This window comes from Aphis gossypii, chromosome 2, assembly GCF_020184175.1.
Source record: "Aphis gossypii isolate Hap1 chromosome 2, ASM2018417v2, whole genome shotgun sequence".
Lineage (NCBI taxonomy): Eukaryota > Metazoa > Arthropoda > Insecta > Hemiptera > Aphididae > Aphis > Aphis gossypii.
The window spans coordinates 18,179,676-18,202,051 of NC_065531.1; the positions used below are offsets into that span (position 1 = coordinate 18,179,676).

At 25.4% G+C, this 22,376-nt stretch overlaps 2 protein-coding genes and 1 non-coding gene across 4 annotated transcripts; 2 read left to right on the forward strand and 1 right to left on the reverse strand.

Moving 5' to 3' along the window:
* Positions 1–4,220: 4,220 nt before the first annotated feature.
* Positions 4,221–7,686, forward strand: LOC114121133 (KICSTOR complex protein ITFG2-like). The gene is made up of 6 exons (XM_027983306.2): positions 4,221–4,595; positions 5,016–5,406; positions 5,469–5,728; positions 5,791–5,988; positions 7,026–7,263; positions 7,470–7,686. Exons 2-6 carry the CDS (start codon positions 5,026–5,028, stop codon positions 7,635–7,637), a joined length of 1,245 nt encoding a protein of 414 aa, XP_027839107.1. The 5' UTR covers positions 4,221–4,595; positions 5,016–5,025; the 3' UTR covers positions 7,638–7,686.
* A 134-nt stretch (positions 7,687–7,820) lies between these two features.
* Positions 7,821–21,305, forward strand: LOC114121130 (uncharacterized). 2 transcript variants are annotated; one of them, XM_050200448.1, is made up of 14 exons: positions 7,821–8,740; positions 10,237–10,420; positions 10,487–11,113; positions 11,398–11,624; positions 11,723–11,984; positions 12,910–12,972; positions 13,851–14,015; positions 14,903–15,173; positions 15,245–15,586; positions 16,630–16,778; positions 16,870–17,031; positions 17,149–17,288; positions 17,611–17,840; positions 20,576–21,305. In XM_050200448.1, the coding sequence occupies exons 2-14, from the start codon at positions 10,259–10,261 to the stop codon at positions 20,641–20,643; spliced, it is 2,868 nt and encodes a 955-aa protein (XP_050056405.1). In that variant the 5' UTR covers positions 7,821–8,740; positions 10,237–10,258; the 3' UTR covers positions 20,644–21,305. The 2 variants fall into 2 exon arrangements, with proteins under 2 accessions (XP_050056405.1, XP_027839103.2); XM_027983302.2 differs by lacking the exon at positions 20,576–21,305 and having other exon boundaries at positions 17,611–20,493.
* Trnap-ugg (transfer RNA proline (anticodon UGG)) lies at positions 21,006–21,077 on the reverse strand. The gene has a single exon. It is a non-coding gene; the product is annotated as a tRNA-Pro (tRNA).
* Positions 21,306–22,376: the final 1,071 nt, after the last annotated feature.

Below are 22,376 nucleotides of genomic sequence, written 5' to 3' on the forward strand. Positions count from 1 at the left end.
TTATGTCAATGGCTCTAAACATTTTGAAACCAAATAGTTCGATAAATTGAGCAACCTTACAGTTAATAAATAATGAGTTTGAATATTTTCGCGAAATTACTAACCATGTACGCATATTGTAATTTTACACTCCGAAGTCCGAATTAATTGATTTTGTGCATTTATTAATTACACGTAAATAATTTTTTTACAGTTATAAAATGCATTATTATAATTTAATAATGCATTTTATATCTTTTATAAACTTTTAACAATTATTGTTGTATTTCAAACGCCGGCATACGAAAAGTTTATTATAAGCTTATGGTTTGGTTTTAACTGACATATTGTATACCTACTTGTATGATTGACAAATTCTTACATTTTTCTGTACTTTTTAAACATCATTTTTGTGTATAGATTTATTGTATTTGCATAAAATAGTTGTTTCAGAATTAGTGTTACTGAGCGTTTCAGCCCCAGTATCCTCTTCACTCGATCTGTTAAATAATAATATAATCTTTTAAACTCATTACTCATTATATTTGTTGTATACTAATTGTAAATACCTATAATTTTCTTAGTATTAATAAACAAAAATTGGTATGATATGAGATAGGTGACACGAAATTTACAATGTTTCATAATTAAAATAATAAAGGAAGTGCTACGGTTTCAAAAAAAAAAAAAAAAAACAATAAGTCATATTACAAACACTAACTAAAATCAAATTTTTAGACCAACTACTATTTTTGCGGTTAAGCTTAATTTATGCTTTCAAAAAATAGTTTCTTGAAGATGAATTACCAATGATAACATTTTAATAAATTACTATTATTTCTTTTGTTGTGTATATTTAGATTTAAAAATAATAAAGTATATAATATTAAGTATTAACTATAAAAGATAATTTGTAGGTACCATGTTTTATTTGGTATTACTTACAGGAGTAAAGTGTGAGAAAAATTATCTTCTATTCAGTGAGGCTTGAACAAAAAAAGTTTGAGGACCGTTGATAAAATGGATAAAATGAGTATATTTTATGTGCATTAAAAGTATAATTAAATAGATAAAACTCAGTTATTTATAACATACGTATAAGTCGGAAACTTGGCGATAAGATTTTACGACGCCTCTCCTGTTAAGATTTATATTTAAAACTTGAATACACAATAATATATTATTGTTATGACCAAACGGGCAATAGAAATAATTTAGTACAAAATAGTAAATACACAAAATTACGTATACGTATTATATTATAATGAGACTCGTTTGTGGGTTTTTCACGCTCGACCTCCTCACATATTATACTCAATCATTCTCGATTTATACATATATATGAGACTGTCATTATATCTCTACCGTAACCCTGTAAACAGTAAATCATGGAAATCATCTTTGAGCATTATATTATGTTAAACCGACAGCGACGAACGACTGTATAAAATTATATACAGTACGTCTCATAACTTCTGGCTTGATTGTATCCATGTCGGAAAATCGATTTGCGTAACTATTTTAAACTGTTAATCACGTTTTGCAGTAAAAAGGTTTTCAAGAAAATACTATGCAAAGTAAATTCATATTTCAATTCCCAGCCGTACAACTATATTTATGTAATATAAATACATTTAGTGAAAGTTAAATTAATTAATTACAATACAAATTCAATTAATTAAAAATAAACGCATATAACAATAAAAATAATTATTAATAGGTATGTGTTTATTGATATGCCGCTTCATTAAACCTCAAATGAATTTAGTCTCTAAATTATAAATTAAAATGTTCAATACAACTTATTGAAGATAAATGAAAATTTTTCTTTTTAATGAATATGAGATAATATGCAGAATACTTTTTGCTTACATATTATATACTTTATTAAAAGTGTTTTGTTATATTTTAAATAGTTTATTAAAAAAAAGTATCGAATGAAAATAAAAATATATTAAACACTAAAATAATGTATTTTCTTTACATTTGAGGATAATATTGATCCATTAATCAAATTCGTAAAATCTTCAATTATAATTCATAATATTGATTATTAATTACTATAAGATACCAATATAAATTATTTTCCTATAAACTGTAATATATAAATGCAATATATATTACACAACATCTTTTTTTATTATATAAGTAATTATAATTTATAACTGATCAACAATCTATTATTTATATGGTATTAATCGATTACATAATATTCTTTGTTCAATACTTTTATTGCTGACAATTTAATACCTTGTTTTGTTTGTTGGGCTTATGGATACTCATGTTTTTAAGACGGCGTCGTGTTTAGGCAATTTAGGGGCATAGACGTATATCTCACAATATTAATAATATGGCATATTATTTATTAGGTACATAATATATTATAAAAAATGAAACAGAAATTCAACGAACTAAATAATAATTTATTAATTATGAAAACAGAATATCTAACACATTTCTTTTTTATTAAGACACATTTTTTCTATATTTAAATGTAAATGTGAACACAAGTTACGTAAAAATTAATTTTTAATAATTTAAGAACTCAACTAAATGAACAAAATACAGAATGGTTTACGAGTTTACCATACTGTAGGTAAGTACATCGTATAAAAAAAACCTAACCACACACGACTATTGTAACTCGCAAGTTAACTGAAAGTTGAAACTGAAGTAATGAAGTCCGACATCCGACTGTCCGAGTCTCCGAGATCAATGAATTATGATAAATAAGTAGGACGAGAATAATAATTAATAAATAAAGTTGTTGTTTTAAGAATTTATATTAATTTTAGATTTTAGAAATAAAACTATTCGGGTATTGTTGTTGAGCATACAACAATATTAATAATATTATGTTCCTTTTCCTTCACAAAATACACCAACATACAAGCTTATACATACCTACATGCACGTACCACCGTACCGTCATAGTTCTGAATATAAATATATTCCAACCATCAATTATTAATTAAAAATGGATCATATTGTGACAATAATTAATTCTTTGTATACGGTATAATATTTTCTGAAAATATTACAAAAATAGACATGTTTTTGGGCTAATAAAATATAATAAATAATAATGGTTAAACGTTGACAACCCAGCGGCCAGAACCATTGGGCTGCTTTTAAAATCAGACGGGGTCAATACCACCCCCGCCCCCCACCAAATGACGCCACTGTATAACTATTGAACATGGTATATTATTTATTTTTGTTTAAAAATGTCCGAGAAATAACAATAGCTACAGATATAATATTATATATATAGTTATTAGTTACACATTATATGTGTAGTACACATTTTGAAAAAAAAAATCCTATAAAATCACTTGGGAGCTAAACTGCACTCATCGTTCTATTTTTAATATTATTTAAAATTTAACTAATGATTATTTAATTTTACACAAAACTTATATAAATAAATCAATAATTCTTCTAATTTATTTGAGATTTAATAATAATAATTTAGTGTATTTAGTACTTTTATAGTTTTAGATTAATAAGCAATGTACAAGTACATTAATACAATGTACTGTTTAAAAGTATTTTGAGCATTTTGCGCATGTAAATATTGATTGATTTTAATTGTATTGATAATTTTGTTTCCAAAAATTCATTTTAAAATCATATTTTAATTTATTTATGTAATTGAGCTCAAATTTAATATTTAAATAAAAGTAACTTATTTAAAACGAGGTACATTACTAATTGTTTGTTTGTTTTAGTATTATAATTATTTATTGTATTTATGAACTTTAACAATGAATATTATATAATTACCAATGTTTTTCCAAATTAGAATTTTAATTACTTGAGTATAGTATACTTGTTCAGCATACGAATGTAGTTCAGACTGCATTTTTAATACGTGATTGCATTGATTATAAAATAGTAATAAACAAAAATATATAAATAGTATTTATAATCATTGGTAATGCGGAAAATAAATTAATTAGATACTTAGTGCAGCACATAATATTATGTTTATTTTTTTGTCATAATTTATGTCAAATTATTTTATATTTAAAAAAAAAACCATGATTATAATGGCGGGATGGGTACAGTTGGACCCCGTGATAAGAGTTGGTTGAAACCACGATTTAAGGTAGTAACCGTGATTAGAACTCGACACTCTTATCATTTTCCGAACTGTGGATATCGGTTATCACAAATTTACAATGTGAATCAGTAATTTAGTAATTCAGTAATCAATATTCACTATTAATTATTGTTTTATTTTTTAATTTTAATGCCAATGTAAAACAGATAAAGAATTACAGTACAACTACACTCTACACAGCTTTAATAATTAATAATATAATAGTATATTATTCTATAAAATACAAAAAAATAGTGTTTATTATTAAACTATGGTTTCTGAAAAATGAAAATCTAAATCTAAGTCTAATTACTAATTAATGTTAATATAGTAATATTATTCTAAGTTATAGAATTTAATCAAATTATTAATATGTTTTATAATATGAGGTATACTTTGTAATTGTAACCGAAGAGCAATGAAAAAATGTAATATCGACTGATAAAACATTGTAGATATTAAGAATTTATATTTTGCATTGTTTTTGATTGGTGGAAATTGGAATTGTAAGGTAAATTATTTACAATTTATAATAATATAGGCTTAACATAAAAATAAATATTAATGAACATCATAGTGTTTTGAAAGTATTTATGTATAAAGCTGATACATAAATAATCATAGAGTTTATGGTTTTAAATATTATTTTACTTAATTTAAACATAGTTATTAAAATTTAAAAACTGTACAATATCCGCTTTGATTTTTGAAGTACATTATTTATTTACACTATTTATTAAAATTAAGTTATTTGTTTAAATATTTAAAATAAAATTAATCACAGTTATTAAATTATAATTCTTTAATGTTTGAAATGTTCAGTTAGGTAGTAATATGATATCATCTCTTAATTTATTTATATGATAAATACCTCATTAATATTGTACTTCTAAAATATTATTTATATAAATAACATTTATTTAATTTTTAGATTTTGTATAATGGATGAACAAGAAACAAATATTGCAACTTTTGTTGATTTTGTTGATTTTGAATTGCCTGGAAATGTATTTAATAGTGCCATTGCACTGGGCGATGTGGACAATGACAATGAAATAGAACTTGTTATTGGCAGTATGGAAGGTGATTTGTACATATTTAAAGGTCACCGGCTAATTCAAAAAATATCTGGATTAGGCATAATTACTGCAATAGCTATTGGAGACTTAATGAACTGTGGCAGTAATGCTTTAATTGTTATATCTGGTGATGGTTGGTGTCATATTTATTTATGCTTAAAGTTTAGTAAGTTAGATCCAGCTGATGAATGTATTATGAAACTTGAACCTGTACATGATCAGCGAATCCCAGCAAATACCAAAGTAAATGTTGAAAATATACTAAATTAAAATCTTTCCAGTATTATAAATCATAATAATTGTAGGTGATTTTACTAGGTGATATTGATTCTGATGGAATGTTAGAACTAATCGTTGGTTTGACGGACAGAGTGGTGCGTTCCTATCGTTGGAGTCAGAGTGCAGCTGCTGGACGACTAGTACCATTACATAAATGGGAATGTGCTAACCAAATCGGAACAATTATATTGATTAAGGATGTTAAAAATAGACCATGTTTACTCGTTTCTCAACCTGGTGTCACTGCAATGCGTTTTTATTGTCCCATTGCTTTTCCAGAATTAATGTAAGCTTATTAAAGTAATTTATGTTTGTTAATAGTTTTATTAATAATTGATTTTATTTCAGTGAAAAAACAATTGAATATGAAAATGAAAATGACTTGCCATTAGAACTGCTTAATCCTTCCATATCCTCAGTAATGATAGGAGATCTCAAAGTAGATACAAATTGTGAACAAGAACTATTTGATAAAAATGATCATTTATATGGAATTGCTTCTTTAAATGGCTTAGTAATGTTGGCAAAAAAAGAGACAATATTATGGTAAATTTTTTTTTTCATTTTTAGTTAATATCATTATAATTTATATTCAATCATAAGTAAGTTATTTTTATAATATAACAGTAATGTTGACTAGTTAAAAAATTAAAAGGTATCTAGATTAGTTTTTTGTTACTAAAAATAACTGATTACAATCATTTTTTTTTTTAATTTTAATTTTAATTAACTTAGCGCAAACGGGTAATTTGATAAAGAAAATTGAATGATATTTACAATATTAGTAGTTAGTTATAGTTAAATTTGATTAAAATAGACAGATATAACAAAATATTATAAATATGTATATTATATATTATGTGATTTAAAAAGTAAGCAATAGTTTACAGTTACAACTTACAGTGCATTATTAAAATTTCAAAGCATAATATGATGCATAGGATGATTGCACCAATAAAAAAAAGAGTGGGATGGAAAGTAAAAAGGAGTGTGATCTCTTATAGGATAGGATGGAACACGAAACTGGATACTAGATAGAAGGATATAAACATCAAAGGAGCCAATTGAAAGATATGAAATGAAAGTAATGCCAGCAGTTAATCGATGGGTTGATAGTGTTTAGATATTTAAAGCTTGACAAACAAGCAAGTATTTGGGAGCAGGATTGTCAATTTTTAATAGGAAAGCTGCCACTGGAAAACGATGTTACATTCTGTATTTTTAAAAATAAAATAATAAAATTTAAAGCAAGTAATTTATAAATCTAAAGATTTTCATTATTTAATATTTATTTTATAAAAAAAATTAAGTTAAAAATTGTTGTCACTTATTCTTGAACTTTTTTAATATGTGATTATCCCTAGAAATACTTTATATGTATACTATGCAAAAATTTGATTTAATAAAGTTTCTTATAAAATAATTAACATAGTTTAGTTACTCTTATAGTTTTTTCAATAAATTAATTTAGTTAAGTACTTAATGTTATTCAAAAAAATAACTACATTAAAAAGTAATTAAATAACATTATTATCCATTATACTCCTTATGTTTAATGTGTATTCAATATTTTGGTTTTCTAGGGGTAAAAGTACCGATCAAGAATTGTTTGTTTTAAGTAAATTGTCTATAGTAGACGGTGGCCCTGATTACTTAATAACATGTTCATCAAATGGAGATACCTTTATTGTGGATCAGATGGGTCAACATGCAACATTTAAGTTTGGAGAATCTGTTTCTGCGTTTTGTTGTGGAATGTATACAGTAAAACCAAATACAAAATCTATGTCTAGTTTTGTGTTTATAACTAATTCACAAAAGGTATATAATTTTTTTTTATTATTGTAGTTTCATAATATTTAGGATGAGAGTTTTTTTGTAGATTAACTAATAATTAGATTTTTTTTTAAACTTTCTATTGCATTATTCAGAATTAAGAATAATTGTAATATGTTTATAAGATTGTCATCTTTATAGTTGAATATTATATTTCCAAATGTATAAAAGGTTATATTATGTTTTTTTAGGTTTATATTTATTATGGTTTGAAATTACCAAATACGTGTGTCCAGAGCTTATCAAAATGTATTGAAAAGGACAATAAGCTTTCAAAATATATGGACAAATATGAAGAACCATTGAAAAAAAAAATAATTAGGAACTGTCTTTATAAATATAATCCTAATAAAATTTAATATGTATAATATGATATGATATCAGTAATATATATTTTGTTACCAAAAATTATTATTTTTTAAATTCATTATATATATTTAATGTAAATGATCACACACTGTCAGTTAACCAGATGGACTAGCTAAGTAATATACTAATGTAAATCACTGTAGCTTAGTTGCTTAGTATAATAATAACTTAAATCGTGATTTTATAACACTATAATATGCGTATGCTGCTTATACCTATATACATTTTAAAACTAATTTAATGTTTAAAAATTAATTGATTTTTTGTTTTATGCCTAATTTTGAAAAATCACAATATTATTATTATTATCGCGTTCACAACTCAAATATTATTGTGTAATGTGTATAATAGCATGGGGCACAGGTATAGACTATAAATAACAATAAACTATATATATAACGGTAAATTGATTGCTTATATTATATTATTATCCGTCTTAAGCACGGCTAATGACTATAGATAATTATCTATAGCCGTGGTCTTAAGGTTTATGCAAAAAATTAAAAATACATAATACTTAAACAGTAAACCGTGATTCGCCTCCGCGTTAATTATCTTTTCTTTCCCGCCAATATTAAATACGGCGACCATAGACACTGACTAAGATATTTGTCTGTGCCACAGATAATATTCGGTTGCAATCACAGACATAATACAACTCATTGTATTATATTTTGTATGTGGTTGCATTGGTTGCAATATTATAAAACACGAGATATTATTACTGATAAATCAACTCTAAATTTATTTCTGATTGTTTTGCTCCTCTGTCGTTTAGTCTTGCCGCCTGGGTATTTACCATCATTATGATTTATGAATCATGTGACTTATGTGACTACAGTTATTTTTATAGACGTGCTGGTGCAACACAATCCTCATCCCAATATCCCATAGAGAAAAGAATATCATCCTGATTACTGATGGTTGGTGATCGGTGATCGGAGTGTTCGGCTTTCAGTTTTTTCAGTTCTCATTGAATCCCAATGGATTTATAATTTTCATAATAATCCCGCCATTCGCTCCGTATAATTTTGAGGACGCGCATGAAAAATTATTATTGAAAACGTGACCCGTGTTTCGTCCTGTATAAAAAGTATGTATTTCTCATGATTTTTTAATACTGTTACCATTTTTCTTTTTGTGTCAATTACTTTTGTTTTTGTTTTTTAAACTTACCACTAATCGATTGTTAAGGACTACAAACAGTTTTATATACATATTATAATTGTATAGGTATGTTTTATTACTTAACTTCTAATAGTAAGTATCCTACACATATTTTACACCTACAATATAATATAGTATTATCTTCACAGTTTCCCTGTATTACACAATAGATACATACCCACCACAATAGAAGGTACATCATGGTTTGTTATCTATGTATAAAGCTAATGTACCTATTGCATTAAATTTAAACCAATATATTACTTACCAATACCTAATGATAATTAATTATAAAAATATTACAAAAAAAGATTTACACTTACAAAATTGTTTGAAAAGATATGTTTGCGATGCTGGTAACTTCTGTAATGGTAGATATAGGTGTATGCATAACATTTGTCTATTTGAGATGAAAACAAATTTTTCATTTTATAGGTGTCTGAACTCTAAATCAAATTTTTATTTTATAATTTTCCTATTCTCTGAATTCTATATAGATCTATTGGATTTATATTTAGATGATAGGTATCTTTATAAAATTGAATATTCTGTATATTTTTGGGATTAATGTTTTCTGTTGGTCAATCACTTATTTTTTTACCTACTGTATTAAATATTAATGATAAATTTGACTGTTAAATAGTCGTATATTAAAGCACAAAAGCCTTACTGGAATAATGACAAACTTGCTGTAATTAGTGGGTGCTGCTCATTATAAGGACTACATATTATGTTATGTTTAATAATAGGTATTACATAATATTATATTATGTGAAAAAAACTTATTCTTATATGGTATTCTGTGCGAGATTTGTTGATTTTTTTCAAAGAGAATGAAAATCATCCTTGCGATCGCGTTTTCTAATCTACCATTTTACTACCATGCTTATGGCATGATATTATGGTAATGTTTCTTCGGCAGTGTCTTTATGCTCCCTTAAAAATGCAGTAGGTAACACAAAACTAATGACTATACAAAGAATAATGCAGAACCCACCCAATTGACGGCTATTGGGTTACTTAGGTATAAACTTATTAAATAAACTAAATTATACTGGTGTGTATCTATAATTTAATGTTTTAGAACCTAACAATAAATGTTGGAAAATACAAAACTATGTTGTATATAACAAATTATGTTTAAACCAATTTTATCTTTTACTGCTGCTCCTACATGTGGTCTACGTGTTAAATGATTGTAGACCGCATATTCAAGCAGTACCAATAACTTTTATAAAATTTAGTGTTACAATATATCTAATATTGCTGTACTTTATCTATTGGCCAATTAATTAATGTAATTTTTATAAATGTTCTCTTTTATTTTATTACCTATAATAATTGAATAGTATTATTATTATTATATGTAATAACTACCAATGAAAATTATTTCTATATTAATAAAATTGTTATGTTTTTTAGAATAGAATAACCACCATAAATAATGGAAAAATCATTAGTTCCTCATAAGTATGCAAATAATGACCTACTATTTATTACTCATGCTGAATTTCAAGGATGTTTCATAAAAATTTGGGCAAACTTTTATTCTCAAAAGAAATCAAATTTAGAAAAAAATGTACAAGATTATGAACGTTACTCGAGGGTATGAATACTAATTAGTTGATTTATTTGTATACTGTGATATGAAATTAAAAAAAAAAATTTTTAGGATTGTAATAAATTGGACTTATTAGAAAACAAGTTATATGTATATACTTGGAAAAATGACTATGAATCAAGAGTTTATAGATGTCGAATTATACATTCAGATTTAGTAGCCAAAACTCACACTATAATACTCATAGATTATGGCCGAACTATGGTGGCATCGTTTTTTGATGTAAGAGAAGTAATCCAAGATTTAGATCCATCTTTTTTAATTGATATATGTCAAAGAGCTACAGTGTACACATTTTTATTGAGTACATTTATAAGTAAACCTAAATCAAACAATGGCTTAGTGAATATTTTGTGTAATAAATATTACAAATATCGAAGGGACTTTGAAGTTGGGGGTATCACATTCATATCATTATTTGATGTTGACAAAATATTAACTGAAAAAGGTGTAGCAGATATTATCAATTTGGCATCAATGATCACCATTGCTAAAAGTATGGAATCAACAATTAAGTTAAACAATCAAACTGATATGATTAACAGTAGTCCATTTAAAAGTAATGGCTATGGTTCTTTTTTAAGATCCCAACATTTAGATTGTGTTACTTTAATAGACATAACTGTCACAAGAATTATTATGGATAACAATTCAGCTCTACTAACAGTTCGAACACTTGTAAGTATATATATTCAATAATCAATACTGTAGTTATTGTGCAAAAGATTTTGAATATAATAATATTATTAGTGGATAATGGAAATTTATTTTTATATTTGAATTCGCACAATATTTTGTGTATCTATTAATTATTCATAATAATTTTCATAATGTATCAATTTTATAGCTACCATTATTTATAATAAATTAATATGATTAAATATTAAAAATATATTAAGTTTATAAATAGATCACAAAAACAAATTTAATCTTCAAAACCTATTTTATTATTTTTACTTTAGGATAATGAATCTGAAGTATTAACTAATATGTTAAATTCAATTGATAGACAAAATTTAAAACTTGCACCTGTTCTTGAAGTGTACACTCCTTGTTTGATTGTTTTACGTAACAAATTGGTTAGAGCCATAATTTTAGAAGTAAAAATCGATAAATTGTACATTGATCTAGTTGATTATGGACTCAAAGAATTGATACCAAGAACTGCAGTTTTTGAAATACCTTCTAAGTGAGTTATTAACATATTAAAATGTTATTAAGTTTGAATTTTTATTTCAATAATAATTAAATAAATTTATATTAATATTTGTTAACTATATTTTTTAGTTGCTATTTAATTGAAATGCGATCTTTGAATGTGATACTAGACAAGCCAGATGATACTATTTTCAACCAAAACATGTTTCTTCAAAAATATTTCAAAATGTTACCATTGAAAATAGATCCTAATTTTGGTTTATATAAAGTTAAATTGTTCAAAAAAAATAATGAAGAGCTTATTGATGTAGGAGATTTATCAAAAAGTACTTATGAGCAATGTTCAGCATCTATTAAATCTCAAGAAATGTTTTCAATAACAGAAATAAATGTATGTACTTATTTAATTTTAAATATTTTTTCCATCTGAATTGAAATGATAAAGAGTGTTTAGTGATATAATTGAAAATTAAATGTATTAATAGTTAGGTAATACTAAAAAATATTCAAGATAAAAGTTATTTTGAAAATGTTCTTAACAAAAAGGTACATCATGATTTTCCACAATTACCAAAAATAATGAAGTTTAAGTTATCTAAATATAATAATAATTATAAGTTAAATTATTTATTTATAAAAGTATTTTATAAAATTATTATTTGTTTTCCACTCATTAAACATTTTACAAATTTATAAGAACTTAAAAATAACAGTGAAATAAAATTACTGTGAATGTACAATTTAATTTACTATTTTATAGTATAATTAAGACAACATAATACACGGATAATAACTTAGAATGTTGGCGTAATATTTGTTTTCTCTCTAGCCCATGTCTCAAAACTGGTTTTATGAATTTTGTGTAATCCTGAACAAAATCACTTATTACAAAAATGATTGAAAACAATATTATTTAGAGCATGACAATGGTCTTATATTTAATTATTATTTGACCTTATATTCAATTGACTGAAAAGAGTATTGTTTTTTAAATTAATTACTGACAAAATTAAAAATGGTTCTAATTAGTACTTTGATACCAAAAAAAAAAAACTAAAAAAATTGAAAACTTAACAAGTATACAGATATTTTTTCGTTCATCACTCATTAACGGATAAATAATTTACTAATTTAGTTTTTTTTATTAATATTAAAAATTTGAATATCTTATAAAAAGAAAAAATATAATATTAAAATACTTAAATCTATTAAATGAAATCCTACTATTTAATTATTTTTAAAGGTAATATATTTATTTATTTTTTTTTTTGTGAATTGATAGTTTTATGAATATATTTTGTGTGTGTGTTTTTTAGGATGAAATTAAAAGCATTGAAAATAATGCTGATATTTGTACAACGCCAAAAAACAATCTTAATGTAAGTATAACATCATGTAGACTATGATTAATATAATACATCTAATTTAAAATACTTAGCCTAATGAAAATGTTGCACAAAGAAATACAACACAGGCTTAACAAACTTAGTGGCTTGATTATTACAGATTATTACAAGTATAGTTTACTGTCGACTCACTATCTGATAAATCTATTAGTATTAGTTGATTATTTGAAATTTTATAATAATTGGGATGGTTGGAAATTATAATATATAAACATTTATACATGATTTCCATTTTAATAGACCATTGATTTAAAGGTTGACCACATACCATACTACTTGTAACATTGTTGGTATACTGTAGAAATATGTTTATTATCAGAGCCTTTTTAAATTTGCAAGGGATAGATGTTGGAATTTGGTATATTTACACTTATTAAACTCATTATATACTTTTTAAACTTTGCGCTTATTATTAGTACTTCTTCAAACTGTATTTGATCATTATACAATGTTCTAAGCCAATGGTCTCAAACTCAAATTACCAAAGGGCCATATCTATTTATGTCTAAGGTTAGTGAGTAAAATACTTTTTTTTTACTCATTTCTATACTAAGTCTAGAGTAAACAAAACCAAAATGTTTGAAGAAATAAATATTCATTGCAGACCACATCAAAAGAGTTTTTAAGGGTCGAATGTGGCCCGCGGGCCGTGTGTTTGAGACCACTGCTCTAAGCTATACAATATTTAAATAATTTCAATACTTATTTGTTTAAAGCATATTTTTCTGAATGGAATTATTGAAAAATATAATTGTCAATAGCGAACAAATGTTTTTTGTAAAACTTGTTGCTTTATATAAAATCTAGTAAAAAGACACAAAATTTATAAATGTTGATTCTTCATTTTTCAGTGTATTCAAAATGAAATAAAAGATATGAATCCTAAAGAGATGTTAAGCATAGATTCAAAACTTAAAGAAACCATTGATTCAGAAATAAATGAAATCGAAAATTCGCAATTGAAAGATATCATATATCTAGAAGTAGTAGAAAAAGACCCAGAAGTTACAAAACATGTAAGTTGGTTGTTAATATCACAATATTTGTTTACAAATGAGAAATGAGAATGGTATTAAGTTTTATGCATATTATACTGATGTACTGAAAACTCGCTTCTCTAATATATATTTAATTAAAATTTTGAGTAGAGTAATGAATGTATTGATTTTGATAGTGATAAGTTTTTTTCTGTTATTCATCTTTTAAGGAAGTAAAAATACTTGAATTTGCAACATTAGAGCAAAAATGTAATTTTTGCGCTATATTTTCATACACACTAAGCAGATCTTGTTTTAACTCTGTTAGCTTAAATATTAGAGTAATTTGACTTATTATTGAACTTGATGGTAAGAACATTTTCTGTGTTTGTTTATTAGTTTTTTACAATAGTTAAATTTTTTAGCAACTTTGTGTATTGCTTATATAATATAGCATAAATTAAAAATGCTCATAACTCATTTTAAAACTGATTAATTGTAAAAAAAGCAATGTATAAATACATATAATGTTCTTACTTATGGCTTTGGTATCAATGCATATTTTTATCAATTCAAACCCTACTATGGGTAATCCTACTGGATAAGAAACTTTCGAGGGGAAGATAATGTTATCCTCTTATCCAGTTAAGGCAGAAACTTACAAGTCCATATTACAAAACCGAAAAGAAAAAAGCTGACTATGAAAACTGATGTCTTACATATGAATGGTTTGAAAATTGGTCATTATCTGAGGTTATTCTCATGTGAGACAGTACAAGTGTTAAATAATTATAAATTATTTCAAATTAAGGCCTTTTTATATTTGCCTTTATTATGTTGTTTTTTTTTATTTATAAGTTTGAACATTTTATTACAGTATTACAAATTATATTTTTTATTATTTATTTTATGTGTTTATTTTTTAGATATTGCCAATTATGTCTTTAAAAAAAGAAACTTTGAATAATACAGAAGAAATTATTGGTTCGTTGATTTTTTACAAATCACCTTTTAACTTTCGTGTGAGACAACACAATCCAAATTTTGAACCTTTCATGAATGATATTAAATCCGCACTAAACTCTCGTTATATTTTGAAAAAATGTGAACTTGTAAAAAATATGTATGTTATTTATCAAATTCAATCGAATTCTATATATCGTGCTAAAATAATTGACATGGATTCTGGAATTGAAAGTTAGTCATTTAAATTTACTTATCGTTTTATTACTTCTTAAACAAAAATAATTATATTTTTATATTTATAGAGATTAAATTACAATTGATTGATGAAGGTGACAAAATAATTAACGAATATTTTGACAAAGTCATATTATACAATTTTGTTGAAAGTGATTGCAATTTACCTGGACAATTAGTACTTAATTGTTCATTAAGTGACATGTGGTTTCCTGTTATAAATATTGATACCACATTAATGTTACAACCATACTTTAAATTAGGTGAACTGTATAAGATTTTGATTGTAAAAACTGATGAGTCTGGTTCTAAGGTAGTACAGATGATTCATAAAGATACTAATATTGATGTTTCTAATGCTATACTTCAATCTGGAATTGGGCAACGTTTAAATGCTGCTATGAAAACAGGTATAATTTATAACTTAATTTTTCACTAATACAGTAGAACTCATTTATGACACCAGTTGTAATGACATATTAGGTGTAATGGCCTTGGATTGAAAGTCCCTTAAAACTCCTATATTGTATGAACTAATTTGTATTGATTATTATGGCATTTATATAATGGCTATACGGATGTTATGATGGTTATTTTTAGTTATATTTGAAAAGTTTAGTCCAAAAACACATTTTGAAGAACAAGATAGAAAATAGAGTGTGATTTTTATACAAAGTTCAATCTAAAATAACAGATTTTTTTAACAAAATGTTGTAAATTACCTATTTAATTCATTCATTTAAATGTTTTTATCTTTATTTTTTTTCTATATGTATTGAAGTTACAATTTATTTTTTTCATCATTTTTGTTATAATGACAAACGCTTATTATGACCCATTTTCATTGGTCCCTTGAACGTCATTATAAACAATTTCTACTGTATAGACCTATTATGTGTATTCTTTAATACTTAATAAGTAGGGCTCAAAAGTTGATGACCTTAAAAACAATAAAAAATGCAAATATGGCCAAAAATGACCTACAAAAATTACAAATATTAGTTTTAAATTAGTAAAAATACATTTTTTTCAAATATTTTACTCTATTTAACTATAAAATTCTATATAAATTTATCAAAGCTTCGAATTACTCAATATATAACATAAAAATGACAAAAATATTCTTAAAATAGGGAAATAAAAAAATTACAAATATTTGTTTGCGGTGATTTCCAAGTTTTAAGTTATTGGCATAATAGTCGATAAGAAGTGAACTAGTATAAAATCGGTAAAAATGTGGAAAAGTGTTTTGAAAAGTAATAAACACCAAAAAATGCAAAATAAAAATTTGTTATTCAGATTCACATGCTAATGAAACAGATTTCTGGCCAGGAGAGCATTGTCTAAAAAGCTCCAAAAAAAAAAAAAAATGCAAGATGCATCAACTTCTGAGCCCTATTTATAAGTTTGATTTCATTGAAAAAAAATTTTGATTGTTAATTTATTTTAATAGATGAAAATCCATACGAAGAAAATCTATTAATAGGTCAAAGTTTTCTCTCATATGTTTATAACTATCATTTAAAAATAAGCATTCAACCTGAACCAAATACTGTTGATGAGCTAGAAGAAGAGATTTTAAAATATATCAATGAAAATCCTGTTAGTTCACTCTATTTTGCTAATAATGATATTAATGGTTTTTGTATAATTCAACCATAATTTATTTATTTATTTATTTTGTTATACATAGAGGTCTGAATCAGTAGATATTGATTATTTACAAAGTACATATTGTTTGGCAACTATTGATAATGATCAATGGTATAGAGCTTATATAAAAAGCATGAATGAAGAGTCTATCATAGTGAACATGTTTGATATTGGCTTATTGACCGATGTGCCTTTAAATCAGGTTTTTGTTTTATTTATTGATAATTTAAGAATTAAACATATTGCTATTTTTTCATATATTTATGTATAATACATTATATGTAGTATTTTTTAAAATAAAATATTTTAAACTATTTAGATTCGACCAATTTCAAGTGATTTATTGAAAAAACCTCAGCTTTGTTTGAATTGTCATTTAGAAACTAAATACTTAGATGTTAAAATTACTGAAAAAACATTGTATAATGTTACAGTAAAATCCATCGATCGCAATGGAATGTAAGTTTGCACATTATTAATTTCTGTTTAAATAATTTAAGTTTCTAATTTGAGCTATTTTTTTTTTTAATAGATGGTTTTCTATGATTTGTTTATATTAAATTATGAAATAGTTTAAAATACAATATTATTCACTGACATAGGGATATATAATTAAGTTTTAGTTGCTATAAAATATATTCTATAGTTTAAATAAAATAGTTTTTGATGAAATCTATATCATAAAAATGAACAACCAACTGAATAATGTTTAATTGGACTAATTGGAGTAAATGTATTATGAATAATAATATTATAAGTTTATTTATTTTTTATTTTCTAGGTTGTGTATCAGTATTAAAGAACATAATTCTGCACCACTTTCCACTCCAATTGTTCGTGGTATTGAAAAAATATCATTTTTACACGTTGATGGTGACTTGACTTATTTGCAGAGGTCTCAAGATATATCAAAAGTTGAACAAATATCTGAAAATCTATCAAAACTTAATGGTAAATTAGAAATTAAAGCTTCCATAGTACCAGGGGACATATACATGTTTGAAAACCATGGTAAATATTATAGATGTGTAGTTAAATCAATTAATTCTAATGTGGTGATTGTACATTGCATTGACTTTGGTTATGAAAAGCAAATAGAGAAAAAAAAGTTACAATATTTGGGGCATACTAAAATAGCATTAAAACCAGCACTTGTCATCACTGTTAAAACATTCCCAATGGCATTTAATATGTCTAGAACAATGTTCCTAGCCAACATGCATGTAGACCTTGATGGAACACTTAATGCTTTGCCGAACAAAATAACCTCAATGCAGTCACAACACAAAATAATAGAAACCCTTGAAAACGGATGTTTAGTGAAAGTCACATATGTTAACTCAGACAGTGACTGTTGGATTGTTCCTCATTTATTTAATGATAAGCTAAAGATTATTTCAGATATTCTTATAAAAATGCAATCAAAAATGATACCAGCTGTGACTGAAATTGGTTCAATGTGTGCTGCATTACATTCAGTAACAAAAAATTGGCACCGAGCTTTAATATTGGATGTTGATAAAAGTACTGAAAATGTTTTATCAATAGATACAGGTGAACGGTTTAAAGCGTTGAAAACCACTAAATTGGTTAGTGAAATTCAGAAAATACCAAATTGTGCTTTGCGCTGCCGAGCAATTTCAAATGTAAATATTAATACACTTTTTAACAAAGATGTTGAATGTAAGCTGATGTCTTATGCACAGTCACTACTCGAGGTAAAATTATTTACAAATGACATTAACGAATTAGAAATTACTTCTACTGTGTCATTTATGGAGTGGACTATTACCATCAATAGGTTTGAATCATTTAACGAGTTTTATGTCAAAAAAGTCGAAGATGGTTCTAATAATGAAATTTTGAACGTACAATTAAATTCTATTGCTAACAATTTGGAAGATTTTTCACAACTACCACCTATCGGTACACTAGTTGCAGCATTAACAGATAAAAATAAATGTGTATGGTATAAGGCTGAATTGTTGACCCCCGTTCAAACAAATTTAGTTGTTCGGATCATTAATGATGACACTATTTGCAAAGCAATAAAAATAAAAGTGTTGCCAAGCATATTTTTTGATGAAAATTTGTATTTTAAATGTTGTCTAGATCAAGAAATTGAGGATGTTAATATTAATGATCCCCTAAATTTTGATGTTATTTCAGAAATGATGATAAAGTATAAATGGGTAATGAAAACAACAAGTAACACTGAACCATATAGAGTGACATTGACCCATGATGGTATAGATTGTATTGATATGTTATATACAATTTTAACTAATGATAACCATGACATTTCTAATAATAGTAAAATATCAAAAAATGAGCCACAAACTTTGGAAAATGTAGTTAATGATAATTTTGCAGAATCGACTTTAGAAAATCCATTAAATAACATTCAAACGAAAACAAGTAATGAAAATGATTTAATTTTACCTGAAGTAGAAACTGTAGTTATCAAGCATATTGATACGTTCCAATATTTTTATGCACACTCTGAGAGCTTGTCAGTGTCGTTTATGCCACGGATCAATGAAGACTTAGATGTTAGTATAGTTGAATTATCTTTAGATCATATTACTGTTGGTTGCATTGTTGTTACATACAGTCATCATTTTAACTGCTGGTGTAGAGCCAAAATAGAAATAATCCATCTTGAGAGTAGCAGTGCTTATTGTTATCTATTGGACTTTGGTGATTATGAAGAATGTAGTGAATTCTATAAACCAACAGAATTTCTTAACATGTGTCCTCCATTGGTAAGACGCTGTTCATTGTATGCACCAAACTTAGCTGGTCAAGAAAATCAAATTTGGTTTCCCAATGTTAATGATATGTTCAAAGATATGATAATAATTGATGGTATTAAATTTGATATGATTATAAAAACCCAGGGAGATCCTTGTGTAGTATCTTTAATCCAAGCGGGTTGTGACGTTAGCGCAATGTTGGATCCTCTTTATGTTCAATTGTTACAAGTTAAATCTTTTAGTGATTTCAAAATTAAAGCAATATCTAGTGATCAAGAATATTTGACCAAAAAGTTGGACAACTATGTTAATCAAACAAATTTGGTGCAGGTAGAAAACCCTATAGTTGGCGGGTTTTATCTTACCAAAATTGATTCAAAGTATGTGCGTGTACAATTAGAATCATATAGCGGTTCTAAGTATGCAATCATTGATATAGATGATACGTTCAGTGTTTTATCTGTAACAAATTTATTTGAACTACCAGAAGATATTCGCAGTATTCCTATTCTATGTATGTCCTGTTCCTTGATTCTCGATGATAAAGAAGAAAATTATAGTTTGAGCAACTTCAAAAAGTTGGCAAACCCACAGGTTACCTTCATTATGTGCATAATTACAGAAAATGATGGTTCAACTCCTAATCTAGTTAGACTTTATATTGACAACAAAAGCATTTTGGATTTTATAAAATTACAATAATTGAAATGTTTAAATATGTTAAATTTATTTATAATCAAATTTTTAAGTACAAAGTTTTTTCATTTTTTTTTTTAATTTTTTACCACAATTTAAGAAAGTAATTGTTACATTATTAAAATTCATTAATTATTTTATATTATTATTTTCCATGTTGTAAAATTTGAATTGTTATACTTACATTAATTTATAAATGAAATTTTTGAAATTAGTTTGCTATTTTTGGTTCTTATGGGTCTTGGCTTGCAAATTTTAATTGTTAAATTTGTTGATGTTTGATGAATTTTACAGATATAATTATATCAAAGCCTACTACCGAACTACATAAAACTTATACTACTGTTGACAAACTCATGTGAGTTGAGTATTAACAGCTATAAACTTATACTATATGAGTGTAAATTATTGAAATTGACGTAAGACCTCTGCAAGATTTGATCATATTCTACATAAATTGTTCTGTGTTATGATCATAGATCTAATAAAAAATACGATTGACAATTTTTGACATGTTAAATGCAAAGGATAAGGATATCGTTTTGATCAATTTATGTAAACCATTCCCTTGCCATTGATGTCAAAAGTATTTCAATAACAACTGTTTATTATAGTCTATAATACTTGCAATGAAAATGAAATATTTTTTTTAATTTTTACAATATTAAGTTGATAAGTAATGGTCATATCCTTTGAATGGGTAAAAAAGTGACAAAAGTTTCCTGGGCCTGTCCGGGATTTGAACCCGGGACCTCCTGCACCCAAAGCAGGAATCATACCCCTAGACCAACAGGCCACATGAAGGATTTCAAAAAATACGATCTTTTTAAAATGCTAACCTTTAAAATTAAGTGCTAATAATTTAGGAGTTTAATTGGATCAATTTCTTATACATTATACGTATATAAATTGCTACCAGCGATATTTTTTGTAGGTATGTTTATTTTTTCTTTTCCGAAGCTTAAAAAGAAGTGTCTGAAAAATTGTAGTTAGGTAATCTACGTGTGTGCGATATATATATAATATATATATAATATATTAAACGAAAACTAAATTTTGTTTTAATTCTTATTTATAATGTATGAATTCAATAATAGTTGTAAACCAACTTATAACTGACATAGTCTACTCTTAAAATCATAGTAAAAGGTACTTGAAGGGAAGGGGTAGCGAAAGTCATTTACCTCGCACGGTTAATTTTAAGGAAGCGCAATGGATTAGTTATTATTTATTAATAAAAACTATGGAATTTTTAGTTCTATGGAAATTTTCAATTGCATTTATCGATTGAGAAATTGTCATAACTTGTAATATATTAAGACGTACCTACGTGGGTATGTATGTAAGTTGTATATAATATATATGTACTATAATTTATGCAAGTTTATTACTATTGGTAGGTATGTTAGTCGTATAAAGGAACGTATTATAATGTTAGTTTTAAATTTGAAATGTGACCTATCATTGTTTATTCTTATCTGTCGAATGGAAAAACGCGGACGTACGTATTTACATATAATATCATATAGATATGTTAAGGTACCTACTAGAAAGAATTTACAGGCAGGTACACGTTTGCCATTTACAAAAATTTGTGTACGGACATGTGTATTCAACAATAATAATATCTTAATCCTATTTAAATTTTTTAATTGTAAATTGTTTCATTTCAACGCTAGTAATCTAATACTTTCCTAAACCTATTAGTTTACATAAAAAAATTCTAGAAACAAAATAATTACCTAATAATTTTACCGTAATTTCTAAAGGACATCTAATATTTTTCTCTTTTTAATTGTATTATATGATTAACATATTATAATACTGCTATTAGTAAACTACACAATATATAGTCATATCCTATATTATATCATTGTAGCCAAAATTTGATATAAGGGGGCTAAACATTTGTTATATTAAACTAGAATTTTAGAATTTTTCAGTAAATAACGTTCTTATAAACTACGCAATAACAGAAAAACGTTTAAATAAATATAGTTAGGTGTGTATATATATATGTGTGTAATGTGTATGTTATATAATAAGGTTTTAGGTATTATAATTTTTGTAATTATATTACGTATAAGATTATGAT